This window comes from Salvelinus fontinalis, chromosome 4, assembly GCF_029448725.1.
Source record: "Salvelinus fontinalis isolate EN_2023a chromosome 4, ASM2944872v1, whole genome shotgun sequence".
Lineage (NCBI taxonomy): Eukaryota > Metazoa > Chordata > Actinopteri > Salmoniformes > Salmonidae > Salvelinus > Salvelinus fontinalis.
The window spans coordinates 16,306,957-16,325,671 of record NC_074668.1 but is presented as its reverse complement, the minus strand read 5'-3'; the positions used below and the strand labels follow the sequence as shown (position 1 = coordinate 16,325,671).

At 41.9% G+C, this 18,715-nt stretch overlaps 1 protein-coding gene across 1 annotated transcript in view; it reads left to right on the top strand.

Moving 5' to 3' along the window:
- LOC129853169 (snRNA-activating protein complex subunit 4-like) overlaps window positions 1-18,715 on the top strand; it is a 28,211-nt gene that overhangs the window by 6,227 nt on the left and 3,269 nt on the right. Inside the window, exons 2-22 of the mRNA XM_055918917.1 lie at window positions 3,376-3,516; window positions 3,666-3,706; window positions 3,794-3,872; window positions 4,026-4,057; window positions 4,170-4,310; window positions 4,450-4,575; window positions 4,664-4,742; window positions 4,840-4,921; window positions 5,112-5,213; window positions 5,455-5,527; window positions 5,627-5,791; window positions 6,074-6,224; window positions 6,604-6,710; window positions 6,862-6,956; window positions 11,703-11,794; window positions 11,901-11,986; window positions 12,075-12,530; window positions 12,966-13,055; window positions 14,788-14,968; window positions 16,920-16,990; window positions 17,370-17,426. Of these exons, the coding sequence (XP_055774892.1) occupies window positions 3,390-3,516; window positions 3,666-3,706; window positions 3,794-3,872; window positions 4,026-4,057; window positions 4,170-4,310; window positions 4,450-4,575; window positions 4,664-4,742; window positions 4,840-4,921; window positions 5,112-5,213; window positions 5,455-5,527; window positions 5,627-5,791; window positions 6,074-6,224; window positions 6,604-6,710; window positions 6,862-6,956; window positions 11,703-11,794; window positions 11,901-11,986; window positions 12,075-12,530; window positions 12,966-13,055; window positions 14,788-14,968; window positions 16,920-16,990; window positions 17,370-17,426 (2,433 nt within the window). The 5' untranslated portion in view covers window positions 3,376-3,389. The remainder of the gene's footprint in view (window positions 1-3,375; window positions 3,517-3,665; window positions 3,707-3,793; window positions 3,873-4,025; window positions 4,058-4,169; window positions 4,311-4,449; window positions 4,576-4,663; window positions 4,743-4,839; window positions 4,922-5,111; window positions 5,214-5,454; window positions 5,528-5,626; window positions 5,792-6,073; window positions 6,225-6,603; window positions 6,711-6,861; window positions 6,957-11,702; window positions 11,795-11,900; window positions 11,987-12,074; window positions 12,531-12,965; window positions 13,056-14,787; window positions 14,969-16,919; window positions 16,991-17,369; window positions 17,427-18,715) is intronic.

Genomic DNA, 18,715 nt, shown 5'->3' with positions numbered 1-18,715 from the left:
AGCTCCGTCTCAGATTATTGCATGGTTTGCTTTTTCAGTAAAATTTTTTTTAAATCTGACACAGCGGTTGCATTAAGGAGAGGTATATCTATAATTCCATGTGTATAACTTGTATTATCATCTACAGTTACGATGAGTATTTCTGTTGAAACGATGTGGCTATCCACTATCACTGGATGTTTTTGGAACTAGTGAATGTAAAGCGCCAATGTAAACTCAGATTTTTTTATATAATATGAACTTTATCAAACAACATGCATGTATTGTGTAACATGAAGTCCTATGAGTGTCATCTGATGAAGATCATCAAAGGTTAGTGATTTAATTTTAGCTATATTTCTGCTTTTTGTGACTGCTATCTTTCGCTGGAAAAATGGCTGTGCTTATTGTGGTTTGGTGTGACCTAACATAATCGTTTGTAGTGCTTTCGCTGAAAAGCATATTTGAAATCGGACACTTTGGTGGGATTAACAACAAGATTACCTTTAAAATGGTATTAGACACATATATGTCTGAGGAATTTTAATTATGAGATTTCTGTTTTTTGAATTTGGCGCCCTGCACTTTCACTGGCTGTTGTCATATCGATCCCGTTACCGGGATTGCAGCCATAAGAAGTTTTAACCAACAGTGCAGTTTTAAGAAACAAAAGTTTTTTAAGTATTTACTAAAATGACCTGAAGTAAACAAATAATTAAGGAGCAACAATAAAATAACAGTAGTGAGGCTATATACAGGGGGTACCGGTACAGAGTCAATGTGCGGTGACACTGGTTAGGCAATGTAATTGAGGTAATATGTTGAGGGAAAGTAACTATGCATGGATAATAAACAGAGAGTAGCAGCAGTGTAAAAATGGGGGGGGACTTGTGTGTTGTGGGGACAATGCAAATAGCCCAGGTAGCCTTTTGATTAGCTTTGCAGGAGTCTTATGGCTTGGGTGTAGAAGCTGTTATGAAGCCTTTCGGACCTAGACTTGGAGCGCCGGTACCGCTTGCCTATCGGCAGCAGAGAGAACAGTCTATGACTAGGGTGGCTGGAGTCTTTGGCAATTTTTTGGGCCCTCCTCTGACACTGCCTGGTATAGAGGTCCTTGATGGCAGGAAGCTTGGACCCAGTGATGTACTGGGCTGTACACACTACCCTCTGTGTAGTACCTTGCGGTCGGAGGCCGAGCAGTTGCCGTACCAAGCGGTGATGTAACCAGTCAGGATGCTCTCGATGGTGGACCTACCAATTTGGTTTTTAAGTATTGAAACCTAACCATATGGATTTGAATGTAAATGTTGGATTTCCTCAAGACAGTTGGATTAACAACAAGCTAAGATGTGTTTTGGTATATTGCACTTGTGATTTCATGAAATTAAATATTTGTAGTAATTCAATTTGAATTTGGCGCTCTGCAATTCAGCGGATGTTGACACAATGATCCCGCTAAAGGGATCTGTGCGGCAAGAGTAAACCCACTGTTCCCCTGTAGGCCGTCATTGTAAATAAGAATTTGTTCTTAACTGACTTGCCTAGCTAGCTAAATGAAGGTAAAAAAGCAAAAAATAAACTAGCATTGAAAAAGTGAATCCATTCTTCTCTAAGTATTTCTCTCCCTAATTTCTGAATCACACTTGTAACGTCAGCAGGCTATGCTTTGGAGGGGGAGGGGCTGGTAGCCTACACACACACACACACACACACACACACTGGCAAAGATTTTCAGCTGTCAGGAAGGCATACACTGGAATGAGGGCTTTGCATAGGTGCTTTATTGCATTTTATTGTAGGACTGGGAAAAAATGCATGGAACGTAAAACAACGTTATAAACCAGTTCCCATGCTTTTAAAATAACGGTTATTTTCCGGAACAGTATAAATTACATTTGTTCTGATTTTGTCCCAAGATTTATTTATTTTTGTCCAGTTTTCTCTTCTGTTCCCTGAACTGGTTTTAACGTTCAGAACAAGCGTTTGGACTCTTAACAAAAGTCCCAGCCAGAAGATACTATCGTCAATAGGCACTAAAGGTACAGTGCATTCGGAAAGTAATCAGACCCCTTGACTTTTTACACTTTTTGTTACGTTGTAGTCTTACTCTAAAATTGATTCAATTGTTTTTACTTAATAAATGTAATTACAATACCCCATAAAAAATAATGCAAAGACATTTTTTTATTTTTAGCAAACTTTACTCAGTACTTTGTTGAAGCACATTTGGCAGCGATTAAAACCTCGAGTTTCTCCAATTCTTCTTTGCAGATCCTCTCAAGCTCTGTCAGGTTGAATGGGGAGCATCACAGCTATTTTCAGGTCTCGCCAGAGATATTCGATTGGGTTCAAGTCCACATGTGACGCTTGGCATTCAGGCCAAAGAGTTCAATCTTGGTTTCATCAGACCAGACAGCTGCCTTTTGGCAAACTCCAAGCGGGGCTGTCATGTGTTTTTTATTGAGGAGTGGCTTCTGTCTGGCCACTCTACCATAAAGACCTGATTGGTGGAGTGCTGCAGAGATGGTTGTCCTTCTGGAACGTTCTCCCATCTCCACAGAGGAACTCTGGAGCTCTGTCAGTGACCATCGGGTTCTTGGTCACCTCCCTGACCTAGGCCCTTCCCTGATGGCTCAGTTTGGCCAGGCGGCCCACTATAGGAAGAGTCTTGGTGGTTCAAAATTCTTCCATTTAAGAATGATGAGGCCACTGTGTTCTTGGAGACCTTCAATGCTACAGACATTTTTTGGTACCCTTCCCCAGATCTGTGCCTCGACATAATCCTGTCTCGGAGCTCTTACCGACAATTCCTTCGACCTCATGGCTTGGTTTTTGCTGTGACATACAATGTCAAATGTGGAACCTTATGTAGACAGTTATGTGCCTTTCCAAATTATGTCCAATCATTTGAATTTACCACCGGTGGACTCCACAATCAAGTTGTAGAAACATCTCAAGGATGATCAATGGAAACAGGATGCACCTGAGCTCAATTTCGTGTCTCATAGCAAAGGATCTGAATACTTATGTAAATAAGTGTAAAAATAATATGTAAATAATTAAGATTTTAGTACATATGCATTTTTTTTGTTAATCCATTTTAGGACAATGCTGTAACGTAACAAAATGCGGGAAATTTTGCTGAATAATTTCTGAATGCACTTATGTTAGCGTCTATGAATAGGTTACAAACAGTACCTATTCTGTAACTCCCAGTAATGGAAACCAAACATCTTTGTTTAAATCACATTATCTGGTGTAACAATCTGTAGCTATGTTGTTACTAGTGTAATGTTTAGGTTAACTTAACTAGCTAGCTACTGTATTTTCAGTGTAATTTGTGCTGTTAGCTGATCCCTGGTTTTGTTATCATTCATTACCCATTGTTTTTAAAAGGTGCCTCATTCATTATGTCCTCGGATGACCTTCTTGCACAGAGGGAGAAAATTGAACGCCAGATTTTGGCGCTGGAGCAAAACCTTGGACCCGAAAGCAATTCCGGCATTGAACTACTATCTTCAGATAGTTGTGCATCTGGTTGGTATCTAAAGCATGTTAAAACATTGTTGCAGTGGGCTTGTATAGAGAGGACACCCTGACTCCTGCACTAATCATAGACTACAATTTAGCCTTCAAAACTCCTTGGCATGCTTCTTAAATCTGTAATTTTTTTTCACTGCTGTCAGATGATGGATCAGATGACAATGCTTCTCAACCAGAAGATTTGGTAAGACTTATTGACATCACCAATATTACCTTGTGACCATGATTTATTTCAGGTGATTTGAGAAATAATGTCAACCTGCTCTTCTAGGGTCCTCTGGGGAACCTGGAGGCAGAGCGGGAGCGAATACAGAGAGAGATTGAAGAGTTGGAGTGCACTCTTGGTCCAGGTGCATTTAATGCTGCGATTCTGTCAGGGAGCCAAGGCCCTTGTCTTGTGTTGTTTCGACAGGTTATTCATTGTTTCATGGATTTAAGTTTTCCTGCTAGTATACATTTATACCGGGAGTGAGTGTGACCCCTTTTATAATGTGTTGAAACAGATGTGGATGGCCAAGGAAGTGCAACAGAATTGGTTAGTATCGATTAGCATTTTCACAATTCCAGCACTCCAGTTTTCAGTTTGTCACATGATGTAAGGTTACTGTAACATGGCCTTGCGCTATCCTTTCTCCCATGTCTGGTAGAGCGAAGAGGACAGTGCTGAGGAGCTGGACCTACCCCAGAACACAGATACATGTCTGCAAATTAACCTGGTTTATCAGGAAGTGTTGAAAGAGAAATTAGAGGACCTGGAGCGACTGTTAACAGACAATCAACAGCAACAAGTAAGAGACCAATAACTAATAGCCTACAGCTTCTCTTAAAGGTGCAGTCTGAAATCTGTTCAATTAATCTTTTCAAGTTTTTGCTCTGAGCTGTGCAATGTCCATGAGATATAATAATTTTTGTCGTTTTTCCCTACAGAAAGAGATTATGTCTCAGCTATCTGGCACAGGAACTCCCCAGGCTACCACATCTGGAGAACCCACACTGAAGCTTTTCTTAGGGAGCTTTCTGAAGCCCTATTTCAGAGATAAAGTCACATTTCTGGTAGGGATGAGTTCTGATTCAGTACAATATGAGCATGGTCAAGAGGTTATACCTACATGATTTTACATTGCCTCTCTAATTCCCACAGGGCCCACCCGCTAATCCAGAAACCAGGGAGAAGATGAGTAAAAGAATCAGACCTACTGATGACGTCAAGATGAAAAGATGTGAGCCTAAAAATAATATTTGTTTGACCTTAGTGCTCCTTGCATCCTTGTTAAGTGACATCACCATTATCGGAGAGTGACTTTAAATATTTTTCAGGGGAGGGGTGGCAGAAGACTCTGCTGATAAATGCTGTGGTCAAAGACAGCATGAAACGCATGATACAGCCCAAGCTGTCCAAGTAAGTAAAGGGTGATTGTTTTCCCCTGAATGGTATCTTTTGATAATGGGAATGTCTTATTTGCTACATTTTGAAAATCACAGGAGCAAAACTTCAGATTTTTACATAGGGTTTATGAAATGTAGGTAAACATTTTTAGGATTGGTGTTAAAAAATTGGCCTACATGAATGACATGATTTTGTCTCAAAGGGTTGAATACCTTACACAGAAAATGGCCAAAGCTGAAAACGTGGAAAAGCTAATCCTGCGGAAACAAATCACTGAAATTGAAAAGGACATTGAGGCCATCGGGTGATTACCATCATAACTATTTTACGGGAAATAACAATCTAGCCTATTTATTCCAAGATGACGCCGGCTATCTTGTCAGACATGTCTGTTTTGTGTTTGTTCTCACTTTACATGAAGAGATTAAATGGATTGAATTGTTTAATCCATATGTATTGTAATGTTCATAGACTCCAACTCCTTCTGTGGTTCCTGAGTCAAACCATTGCGATATAACTGTTGCCGGATCTGCTTTCCCTTGCAGTGCACTGAAGGAGGATGAGCTGATGGGTGGCCGCTATGATGACCATGACTGGCAAAAGATTTCCAATATTGATGTGGGTTGAGTATCTGCTCTCTTCTCCTCCATTCATGTGTTTGTTTTGCTATTGTTAAAAAGGCTTAAATCTTGATGCTAACATCTTATTCCTATCCAGTTTGAAGGCATCCGTGAAGCAGAGGACATAAAAAGCTTTTGGCAGAACTACCTGCATCCCTCCATTAACAAAGCCAGTTGGAAGGAAGACGAAATTGAGATGCTCAAGAAAGTTTCTGTGAAATATGGGCACCACAACTGGGATCAGATTGCTGATGAACTTGGGGTAAGAGCGGATAATATTGGTCAAATAGCCTCATGATTGTTACGCTCTCCTATCAGTGGGATCCAGAGGTGATATTTCTAGTCCTGATTTGTACAGTTTGATTGATTGATTGGACTTTGTTTAGAGCGAAGTACCTGATACTGAACCGTTAAGTTTCCCGGTAGTAGGTAGGTCAAGTGAAATTCCCTGAACGTCCTAACATGACCAATTTCTTTGAATGTGTAAACTATTCAGGTTTATCCATTCTGAACTCATGTCCTCTCCCCTGTCTGTCACACACAGACCAACAGGACAGCCTTCATGTGTCTCCAGACATACCAACGCTACATCTGCACCGACTTCAAGAGGAGGATGTGGGGCAGAGTGGAGGATGACATCCTTAGAGAGCTGGTGGAGAAGATGCGGATAGGGAACTACATCCCTTACACCCAGAGTAAGTCCCCACCACCTAATGTACACCTTGGCTTTTACTCATCATCTATGTTATTGTTGGTGCACATCGATGACAGTTGTTATTGTTGTCCCCGGCTATGTCCCCTTCTTTGTAAGGCTCCAGTAGGAGCGTGAATTGATAACTGATGAAATTGTATGCACTCACTACTGTAAATCACTCTGGATAAGAGGGTCTGCTAAATGACAAAAATAGAAATGCAAAGCTCTCAGGATACTGTCCACTGCTCTACTCTACTGATTTTTCTCTTTCGAAAATGTGCTTGTTCAATACAAGATACGGTAGCTTGTCATGGTAGTGCATCATGTGTTGGGTTCTGGGAATTCAGCTTGCTTTCTCCATGATTTCTGTTGTACTCCAGTCTCCTATTTCATGGAGGGCCGGGATTCATGCCAGCTGATGTATCGGTGGACTCAGGTTCTGGACCCCACCCTCACGAAAGGCTATTGGTCTAAAGAAGAAGATGAGGTATGGGCAGGAGGATTTTTGGCTTTTTTGTTGGGAATAGTATCTTTAGCTTCATCTAATCTGTTCCAAGGGCATTTTGTGATGTCCCCATATGTACAGTATAAATATTTGCTAAAATAAGTTGTGCTCTAATTTTTGTATGTTGTTGCAGATGCTACTGAGAGCAGTGGCTAAACACGGGGCGGGGAACTGGTGGAAGATGCGTGAGGATGTGCCTGGCAGAAATGATAGCCAGTGTAGGGACAGGTGAGGACTAATATTGACTCTGCTCGATAGAGCCAACGCATTGACCAAACTCTCACGACATTCACTGACAGTGAATGCACTTCATGATGAAGTATAATGACCATCCTGTGTCTCTTTACTTGGACTAAGAAAATACACTTTGACACTGTCAAGAAGCATTATGACCATCATAATCATATACAGTGGGGCAAAAAAGTATTTAGTCAGCCACCAATTGTGCAAGTTCTCCCACTTAAAAAGATGAGAGGCCTGTAATTTTCATCATAGGTACACTTCAACTATGACAGACAACATGAGGGAAAAAAATCCAGAAAATCACATTGTAGGATTTCTAATGAATTTATTTGCAAATTATGGTGGAAAATAAGTATTTGGTCAATAACAAAAGTTTATCTCAATACTTTGTTATATACCCTTTGTTCGCAATGATAGAGGTCAAACGTTTTCTGTAAGTCTTCACAAGGTTTTCACACACTGTTGCTGCTATTTTGGCCCATTCCTCCATGCAGATCTCCTCTAGAGCAGTGATGTTTTGGGGCTGTTGCTGGGCAACACGGACTTTCAACTCCCTCCAAAGATTTTCTATGGGGTTGAGATCTGGAGACTGGCTAGGCCACTCCAGGACCTTGAAATGCTTCTTACGAAGCCACTCCTTCGTTGCCCGGGCGGTGTGTTTGGGATCATTGTCATGCTGAAAGACCCAGCCACGTTTCGATGCCCTTCAATGCCCTTGCTGATGGAAGGAGATTTTCACTCAATCTCACAATACATGGCCCCATTCATTCTTTCCTTTACACGGATCAGTCGTCCTGGTCCCTTTGCAGAAAAACAGCCCCAAAGCATGATGTTTCCACCCCCATGCTTCACAGTAGGTATGGTGTTCTTTGGATGCAACTCAGCATTCTTTGTCCTCCAAACACGGCGAGTTGAGTTTTTACCAAAAAGTTTTATTTTGGTTTCATCTGACCATATGACATTCTCCCAATCTTCTTCTGGATCATCCAAATGCTCTCTAGCAAACTTCAGACAGGCCTGGACATGTACTGGCTTAAGCAGGGGGACACGTCTCGTAGGATGCAGGATTTGAGTCCCTGGTGGCGTAGTGTGTTACTGATGGTAGGCTTTGTTACTTTGGTCCCAGCTCTCTGCAGGTCATTCACTAGGTCCCCCTGTGTGGTTCTGGGATTTTTCCTCACTGTTCTTGTGATCATTTTGACCCCACGGGGTGAGATCTTGCGTGGAGCCCCAGATCGAGGGAGATTATCAGTGGTCTTGTATGTCTTCCATTTCCTAATAATTGCTCCCACAGTTGATTTCTTCAAACCAAGCTGCTTACCTATTGCAGATTCAGTCTTCCCTGCCTGGTGCAGGTCTACAATTTTGTTTCTGGTGTCCTTTGACAGCTCTTTGGTCTTGGCCATAGTCACACTCCAAACTCCACTGTTTGAGGTTGTGGACAGGTGTCTTTTATACTGATAACAAGTTCAAACAGGTGCCATTAATACAGGTAACGAGTGGAGGACAGAGGAGCCTCTTAAAGAAGAAGTTACAGGTCTGTGAGAGCCAGAAATCTTGCTTGTTTGTAGGTGACCAAATACACTGCTCAAAAAAATAAAGGGAACACTTAAACAACACAATGTAACTCCAAGTCAATCACACTTCTGTGAAATCAAACTGTCCACTTAGGAAGCAACACTGATTGACAATACATTTCACATGCTGTTGTGCAAATGGAATAGACAAAAGGTGGAAATTATAGGCAATTAGCAAGACACTCCTTTATAGGGGGTGATTCTGCAGACCACTTCTCAGTTCCTATGCTTCCTGGCTGATGTTTTTGTCACTTTTGAATGCTGGCGGTGCTCTCACTCTAGTGGTAGCATGAGACGGAGTCTACAACCCACACAAGTGGCTCAGGTAGTGCAGCTCATCCAGGATGGCACATCAATGCAAGCTGTGGCAAGAAGGTTTGCTGTGTCTGTCAGTGTAGTGCCCAGAGCATGGAGGCGCTACCAGGAGACAGGCCAGTACATCAGGAGACGTGGAGGAGGCCGTAGGAGGGCAACAACCCAGCAGCAGGACCGGTACCTCCGCCTTTGAGCAGGAGGAGCACTGCCAGAGCCCTAAAAAATGACCTCCAGCAGGCCACAAATGTGCATGTGTCTGCTCAAATGGTCAGAAACAGACTCCATGAGGGCCCGACGTCCACAGGTGGGGGTTGTGCTTACAGCCCAACACCGTGCAGGATGTTTGACATTTGCCAGAGAACACCAAGATCGGCAAATTCGCCACTGGCGCCCTGTGCTCTTCACAGATGAAAGCAGGTTCACACTGAGCACATGTGACAGACGTGACAGAGTCTGGAGACGCCGTGGAGAACGTTCTGCTGCCTGCAACATCCTCCAGCATGACCGGTTTGGCGGTGGGTCAGTCATGGTGTGGGGTGGCATTTCTTTGTGGGGCCGCACAGCCCTCCATGTGCTCGTCAGAGGTAGCCTGACTGCCATTAGGTACCGAGATGAGATCCTCAGAGTCTTTGTGAGACCATATGCTGACACATGCACATTTGTGGCCTGCTGGAGGTCATTTTGCAGGGCTCTGGCAGTGCTCCTCCTGCTCAAAGGCGGAGGTACCGGTCCTGCTGCTGGGTTGTTGCCCTCCTACGGCCTCCTCCACGTCTCCTGATGTACTGGCCTGTCTCCTGGTAGCGCCTCCATGCTCTGGACACTACACTGACAGACACAGCAAACCTTCTTGCCACAGCTCGCATTGATGTGCCATCCTGGATGAGCTGCACTACCTGAGCCACTTGTGTGGGTTGTAGACTCCGTCTCATGCTACCACTAGAGTGAGAGCACCGCCAGCATTCAAAAGGAACCAAAACATCAGCCAGGAAGCATAGGAACTGAGAAGTGGTCTGCAGAATCACTCCTTTTTTGGGGGTGTCTTGCTAATTGCCTATAATTTCCACCTTTTGTCTATTCCATTTGCACAACAGCATGTGAAATGTATTGTCAATCAGTGTTGCTTCCTAAGTGGACAGTTTGATTTCACATAAGTGTGATTGACTTGGAGTTACATTGTGTTGTTTAAGTGTTCCCTTTATTTTTTTGAGCAGTGTACTTATTTTCCACCATAATTTGCAAATAAATTCATAAAAAATCCTACAATGTGATTTTCTGGATTTTTTTTCTTCCCATTTTGTCTGTCATAGTTGAAGTGTATGATGAACATTACAGGCCTCTCATCTTTTTAAGTGGGAGAACTTGCACAATTGGTGGCTGACAATACTTTTTTGCCCCACTGTATAAGCCAGATAGGCCTATCACATACATGCCCTTATGTCAGTCATCAGTCAAAAAGAGGGTGTCTAGTCCTGCTCCTGCATTCATCCCAGTCATCAGTAACAGAGCACTGGGCTAGGGGCATGTCTGACATCAATTTGTATGCAATTACAATGATAATTTAAAATGGTCAATTTCAGAAAATCTTTTATAGCAAACATATTACTGACAAGTAGGCTATGGTGAAATAGAATGTTTTGCCATGTTTGGTAGGTTTTGTGGGTTTTCACACTCTTATGTATGTGGCATAACCTTCCATAAAATAATGCAATATAGTCACAACAGGTCTAAATATAAGTGTTATGACCATGTTATGTAGCTGTTATGACATGGTTATGATGACTGTCACAATGTGTTATGACGCTGGGCGTCAAGTTAAGTGTTGCCTTTTTTTTCCCTTCAGACAAAATATTTTTTAAATTCTGCTAAAATTACACAACACCAAAAAAATGGATGAGCATGCTTTGTAATGTTTCTAAAACAAATGTATTACTAGTAAGACGTAACGTGGTATATTGTTTAATTTCATTTTTTTTGTGACCGGAGTCTTTTTAACCAAAATATCACAGATGAGACAAAAAATGAGGTTACCATGGTAGTGCGACTCCAGTTATGTTTGTGCCTGTGAGAGTCTGACTAGTAGAAGTGTTGTCTTCTCTTCCCTAGCAGTTGAAACTCAAACATAGAAAAACAATGTAAATAGCCAAGAAACACAAGGACAAAATCTCACTTCAGTAGATTTTGGTTTCAAGTAAATTAGACCAACTTTTATGCCTGTGCGCAGCGCTTCTAAAAATGAATCTGTCACTCAGCTCTTTACATACGCACAGTCCCCAGCCAGGCAGTGTTGCAGCTCGAAGTGCAATAGGCTGTATAGGATTCGTAGTTTGACTATGTGCGACTAATTTACCAGCTATGAAACTAAACGGCAGAAATACTTTGAAAACAGCTACTGCGTCGTTTATTTGACTATAAATGTGATCATACTTGAATATTTTTATTCACAAATGCGAGTGAAATGCTCACACTGGGGAGCCCTGACCACCCGCCAACATGGCTAGTGAAATAGACATCTCAAACGCCAATGCCAAAATCTACCCGCAGGTGGCGGGGTGTTAATTTTAGACCCTGCAGCCATCGTATATGAGATCGTATATCACGGTATGACAAAAATATTTTTACTACTTTACGTTGGTAACCAGTTTATAATAGCAATAAGGCACCTCAGGGGTTTGTATTATATGGCCAATATACCACGGCTAAGCGCTGTATCCAGGCACTCCGCTTTGCATTGTGTGTAAGAAAAGCCCTTATCCGTGGTATATTGGCCATATACTACACCCCTCGGGCCTTGCTTAATTAGAACATACGGTCACTGACAAACCTCTGTTTCATTTTGTAGGTATGTGGACGTCCTGATTGGGAACGTGAAGAAGGGGCCATTTGACGAGGAGGAAAAGGCGCAACTTCGACAATTGGTGGAGAAATATGGACGTAGGAACTGCTATAGAAAGCTGACTCGCATAGAAAATATATCAAAAGAATCAGGTTACCTTTCTTGATAATCAGGTCTAACAGTTTATTTTGTCCTTTTCTATAGGTAAATGGGCTAAGATAGCTGCTGAAATACCTAACAGAATTGACTGTCAGGTCCTTCAACAGTGGAGGAGAATGACAGGGTACAAGGTGAGTGACTATGTAGCCTTATTGTCCTTCTCAACTCAGTCTGTGACACTGGACATACAGTTAATTACTCTCTTATTTTTGTAAACAGCCCAGACCTCGGAGGGACAGAAGTAGAAGAGGATTGCAGAGGAGAAAGGCAGTGGCTGTGAGGAGCATCAAGAGTAGGCTGAAGAGGCTAGACGAGGATGTGAACTCAAGCGCCGATGAAGAGGAGAGCGTCAAGATGGAATTTATGGACAGTGACGACGAAAAGAAACAGAAGTTCTTTGAACTGTACGAATCTGATCAGGAAAGTGACATTTTTGAAGACTACACCCAACCAGACATGGAGCAATGGATCCCCATGCGAGAGAAGCAGTTTGAAGGGATGGTGAGGAGTGTGATGGTTGAATGGCCCAGCAAGTACACAACGCAAGAGCAGGCAGCGACGGACAGGCAGGCCGCAGCACGCAAGTTCATGGTGGTACGCTCCACCGTCCTGGACCGCTTTGGCAAGCCTGCTGCCACTGTCATCGGACAAAACCCCCCAATCCTGGCAAAGAAGGTACCAGCATTTATTTATTAACAGTCATGTGATTCGTTGCACCATTATGTGTATAGCGTATGCAGATTTTGAACACCCGTCCCTAGACGGGCCTTTATGAAGTTGTCAACTTAAAATGAATGCAACCATTGTCATTTTGTTCCCAAATACCACCATCATAAAGCAGAGACTAGATCTGCATCAGTAACCATAGCTACATATTAACTTAATCTGAATGTATCACAAAATGGGATCACTAGGCAGTTAACATTTAATAAACATTCAATCATTCATCAGCTGTGTAGCTCATTTTAAAGTGAGTCTCTTTGTTTATGAACTCAGAAATATGATTCTTATTTTAGAATATGTAGTAAAGTTAGATGGCTAACCGATTGATTCCTGCTTTGACTTAAGTAAAGCAGCATGTGACATTCTCTCTATGTGTTCCTTCTAAAGGATTGCAACAGTGACCTGGCCATGCTCCAGGTATGCTATGGAGAGGTGAGGAACCTGATCACTTGGAAGAAAACAAATGCCACAAAACATGTAAGTCGCCAGGTGACACTCAAAAATTAAAACAATATTTTAATTTAGCCTCTCTTTATGTGGTGAAACAGAGAATGTTTCATACAAATAAATATAGTAAAAGCTTGAATCTATGTAAGAACAGTGTGTTAAAATAGTTGTGTGCTCTAAGGTTTCGTTGCATAGCCTATCTAGCTCAATCGATGATGGAGATTGAGCTTTGTTAATACAGAGGTCTTCTCCTCATAAAGCCTGTGATGTGTGTCTTCTGTTTTCTATGTACAGTACCAGTCAAAAGTTTGGACACACCTACTCATTCAAGGGGTTTTCTTTATTTTTACTATTTTCTACATTGTAGAATAATAGGGAAGACACCTTAACTATGAAATAACACATACCGAATCATGTAGTAACCCAAAATATATTTGAGATTCTTTAAAGTAGCCACCCTTTGCCTTGATGACAGCTTTGCACACTCATAGCATTCTCTCAACCATCTTCATGAGGTAGTCACCTGGAATGCATTTCAATTAACAGGTGTGCCTTGTTAAAAGTTAATTTGTGTTATTTCTTTCCTTAATGTGTTTGAGCCAATCAGTTGTGTTGTGACAAGGTAGGGGTGGTATACAGAAGATAGCCCTATTTGGTAAAAGAACAAGTCCATATTATGGCAAGAACAGCTCAAATAAGCAAAGAGAAACGACAGTCCATCATTACTTTTAGGACATGAAGGTCAGTCAATGCAGAAAATTTCAAGAACTTTGAACGTTTCTTCAAGTGCAGTCGCAAAAACCATCAAGCGCTATGATGAAACTGGCTCTCATGGGGACCGCCACAGGAAAGGAAGACCTGGATAAGGTCATTAGAGTTAACTGGACCTCAGATTGCATCCCAAATAAATTCTTCACAGAGTGCAAGTAACAGACATATCTCAACATTAACTGTTCAGAATCAGACCTTCATGGTCGAATTGCTGCAAAGAAACCACTACTAAAGGACACCAATAAGAAGAGACTTGCTTGGGCCAAGAAAAACAAGCAATAGCCATTAGACTGGTGGAAATCTGTCCTTTGGTCTGATTCCAAATTTGAGATTTTTGGTTCCAACCGCCGTGGCTTTGTAAGACGCAGAGTAGGTGAACGGATGAACTCCGCATGTGTGGTTCCAACCGTGAAGCATGGAGGAGGAGGTGTGGGGGTGCTTTGCTGTTGACGTTCTCTGTGAATTATTCAAAATTCAAGGCATACTTAACCAGCATGGCTATCACAGCATTATGCCATCCCATCTGGTTTGCGCTTAGTGGGACTTTCATTTGTTTTTCAACAGGACAATGAACCAAAAACACACCTCCAGGCTGTGTAAGGTCTATTTTACCAAGGAGAGTGATGGAGTGCTGGATCAGATGACCTGACCTCCACAATCCCCCGACCTCAACCCAATTGAGATGGTTTGGGATGAGTTGTCCCACAGAGTGAAGGAAAAGCAGCCAAAAAGGTCTATGTGGGAACTCCTTCAAGACAGTTGGAAAAGCATTCCTCATGAAGCTGGTTGAGGGAATGCCAAGAGAGTGCAAAGCTGTCATCAAGGCAAAGGGTGGCTACTTTGAAGAATATCAAATATAAAAAATATTTTGATTTGTGTTATTTCATAGTTTTGATGTCTTCACTATTATTCTACAATGTAAAAAATAAAGAAAAACCCTTGACTGAGTAGGTGTGTCCAAACTTTTGACTGTTACTGTACATGTCTGCAGAAAAACAGTGGGTCTACAAGCAGTGACCAGGGGACGCCTCACAATTGCTCAAGGCAAAAGAACTCCTCTGCCAACAGTGAAACCTACACCACTCTCAACTATTCCCTTCAGTTGGCAGTCACTCCCTGGGTGGGCAATGTGCTTATGCCCCCACCAATCTCTTCAAACAAGCTCAGTGAAGGTACTTTATGAGTTGTCACAGGCAATACATCCAAACTTCTCTCAATTGTAGGTAAGTAAAATGAGCTTTCTTGTTGTTAAATAATGGGTTTTGGAAGACTGAACCAAGGACTTGACTTGATCCTGAGTTATATACAGTAAGTGTACAAAATATTACGAACACCTGCTCTTTCCATGCCGTAGAATGACCAGGTTAAAGCTATGATCCCTAAGTGATATCACTTCTTAAATCCACTTCAGTCCGTGTAGATGAAGGGGAGGAGACAGGTTAAGAAGGATTTTGAAGCCTCAAGACAATTGAGACATGGATTGTGTATGTGTTCCATTCAGAGGGTGAGTATGCAAGACAAAAGATTGAATTACCTTTGAAAGGGGTATGGTGGTAGTTTGGCCAGGTTTTAAAATGGCTGCTATGTTACCGCCTTTATTCTATACATGTTGGTGATGTAACAATACGAGAGTGCCTCTGACGATTCCCTCTGAAATTAGCCACTGTAAACAAGCAAAACAGAGCTGTGAATTTAACATGTGTTTTTATTGATTAGCATTCAGGATAATGTGTATCCAAGTCTGTACTGTGTTGTGATGTCAACAAATTGCAAATAAACAGCACAATGCGGAAGCTTCAATTATCACTTAGCAACAGCTATGGAGGAGAAAAGTGCCGCTCTTGGAACATTCAGACATATACCGCATTGGCTAAACTCCATATATACACTGAGTAGACCAAACATTAGGAGCACCTTCCTAATATTGAGTTGCCCCCCCCCCCCCCCCCCCCCCTTTTTGCCCTCAGATCAGCCTTAATTCATCAGGGCATGGACTCTACACTACCGGTCAAAATGTTTAGAACACCTACTCATTCAAAGGTTTTTCTTGATTTTTACTATTTTCTACATTGTAGAATAATAGTGAAGACATCAAAACTATCAAATAACACATATGGAATCATGTAGTAACCAAAAAAGTGTTAAACAAATCAAAATATATTTTATATTTGAGATTCTTAAAATAGCCACCCTTTCCCTTGATGACAGCTTTGCACACTCTTGGCATTCTCTCAACAAGCTTCACCTGGAATGTTTTTCCAACAGTCTTGAAGGAGTTCCCACATATGCTGAGCACTTGTTGGCTGCTTTTCCTTCACTCTGCTGTCCAACTCATCACAAACCGTATACCCCTCCCTGTCACAAATCAACGTTTCCTTCTGAAATGCTTTTAAGAAGGCACACCTGTTAATTGAAATGCATTCCAGGTGACTGCCTCATGAAGCTGGTTTAGAGAATGCCAAGAGTGTGCAAAGCTGTCATCAAGGCAAAGGGTGGCTATTTTAAGAATCTCAAATATATTTTGATTTGTTTAACACTTTTTTTGGTTACTACATGATTCCATATGTGTTATTTCATAGTTTGTCTTCACTATTATTCTACAATGTAGAAAATAGTACAAATAAAGAAAAAACGTTGAATGAGTAGGTGTTTTAAAACTTTTGACCGGTAGTGTACAATGTGTCGAAAGCATTCCATATACTGGCCCATGTTGACTTCAATGCTTCCCACAGTTGTCAAGTTGGCTGGATGTCCTTTGGGTGGTGGACCATTCTTGACACACGGGAAATTGTTGAGCGTGAAAAACCTAGAAGCGTTGCAGTTCTTGACACAAAACGGTGCGCCTGGCGGCACCTACTACCATACCCCGTTCAAAGGCACTTAAGTATTTTGTCTTGCCCATTCACCTTCTGAATGGCAAACATACACAATCCATGTCTAAACTGTCTCAAGGCATAAAAATCCTTTAACTCATCTCCTCTACCCTCCATCTGCACTGATTTTATGTGGATTTAATAAGTGACATCAATAGGGGATCATAACTTTCACCTGGTCATGAAAATAGTAGTAATATAGTCAGTGAATATGACTCTAAATTGATCCTACTTTCTCTTGTGTTTGTAGCTGACATGGTGCGAGAGAGATCAGAGAGCATTGGACTCTCCAAGACCCCAGTGTTCTTGTTCTTTCTGCAGGTAGGGAATGAACCAAGGGGGGCAACATTTTTATATGAATGAGCACAATAATGCCATTATGTTAGTTGGGTTTTTCTTATGGATGCAAGCGCCTAGTCCTATGCAGAAATTCTGGCAAGTATTCTAATGCTGATAGACAAACACAAATGACTTCAAGCTACATACAGGAAAAATGGAACACATTTTACAACATATGTTCTTTATTGGCATATCAAGAGCGCATGACTAGCTATTATGGTACACAATTAATGCATCATAACCTCAGTCCAGAATATCAAGAAAGGGTTAACCGATAATTCCATATTTTGAATCCATTGTCAGCCGATCCTGATCATATGAACATTTTACATTATGCATTTTCTAATGCGATCTGAAACAGGTCCTCCGTGTGGATGCTGAGGGCTGTAAGCAGATAATTAAAATGCGTAACAAACAAGTGAGTATAATTTACTACACCATTAACAAAAAGTCCTCATACTTTAAAACCTTTACAGTTTTAGGTTTTTGCATCTATAATAATTGCTACTTACTGTGTATTCAGACCCCTTGACTTTTTCCACATATTGTTACGTTACAGACTTATTCTAAAATTGATAAAATCATGTTTTCCCTCATCAATCTACACACAATACCCCATAATGACAAAGCGCAAAGTTTTTTTTAGACATTTTTGCACATTTTATAAAAATAACCATATTTATATAGGTATTCAGACCCTTGCGTGGGATGCGAAATTGAACTCAGGTCCATCCTGTTTCCACTGATCATCCTTGAGATGTTTCTACAACTTGATTGGAGTCCACCTGCCGTAAATTCAATTGATTGTACATGATTTGGAAAGGCACACACCTGTCTATATAAGGTCCCACAGTTGACAGTGCATGTCAGAGCAAAAACCAAACCATGAGATTGAAGGAATTTTTCGTAGAGCTCTGAGACAAGATTGTGTCGAGGCACAGATCTGGGGAAGGGTACAAGAACATGTATGCAGGGTTGAAGGTCCCAAAGAAAAAAGTGGCCTAAATCATTCTTAAAAGGGAGAAGTTTGGACCCACCAAGACTCTTCCTAGAGCTGGCCGCCTGGCCAAACTGAGCAATCGGGGAGGAGGGTCTTGGGTCAGGGAAGTGACTAACAAACCCGATGGTTACTCGGACAGAGCTCCAGATTTCCTCTGTGGAGATGGGAGAACCTTCCAGAAGGACAACTATCTCAGCAGCACTCCACCAATCAAGCCTTTATGGTAGAGTGGCCAGATGGAATCCACTCAGTAAAATGCACATGACAGCCCTCTTGGAGTTTGCTAAAAAACAACCTAAAGGACTCTGACCGTGCGAATCAAGATTCTCTGGTCTGATGAAACCAAGATTGAACTCTTTGGCCTGAATGCCAAGCGTCACGTCTGGAGGAAACATGGCATCATCCCTACGGTGAAGCATGGTGGTGGCAGCATCATGCTGTGGGGATTTTGTTCAGCGGCAGGGACTGGGATACTAGTCAGGATCGAGGGAAAGTACAGAGAGATCTTTGAAAACCTGCTCCAGAGCACTCAGGACCTCCGACTGGGGAAAAGGTTCACCTTCAAACTGGACAACGACCCTAAGCACACAGCCAAGACAATGCAGGAGTGGCTTTGAGACAAGTCTCTGAATGTCCTTGAGTGGCCCAGCCAGAGCCCGGATTTGAACCCGATCGAACATCTCTGGAGAGACTTGATAGTAGCTATG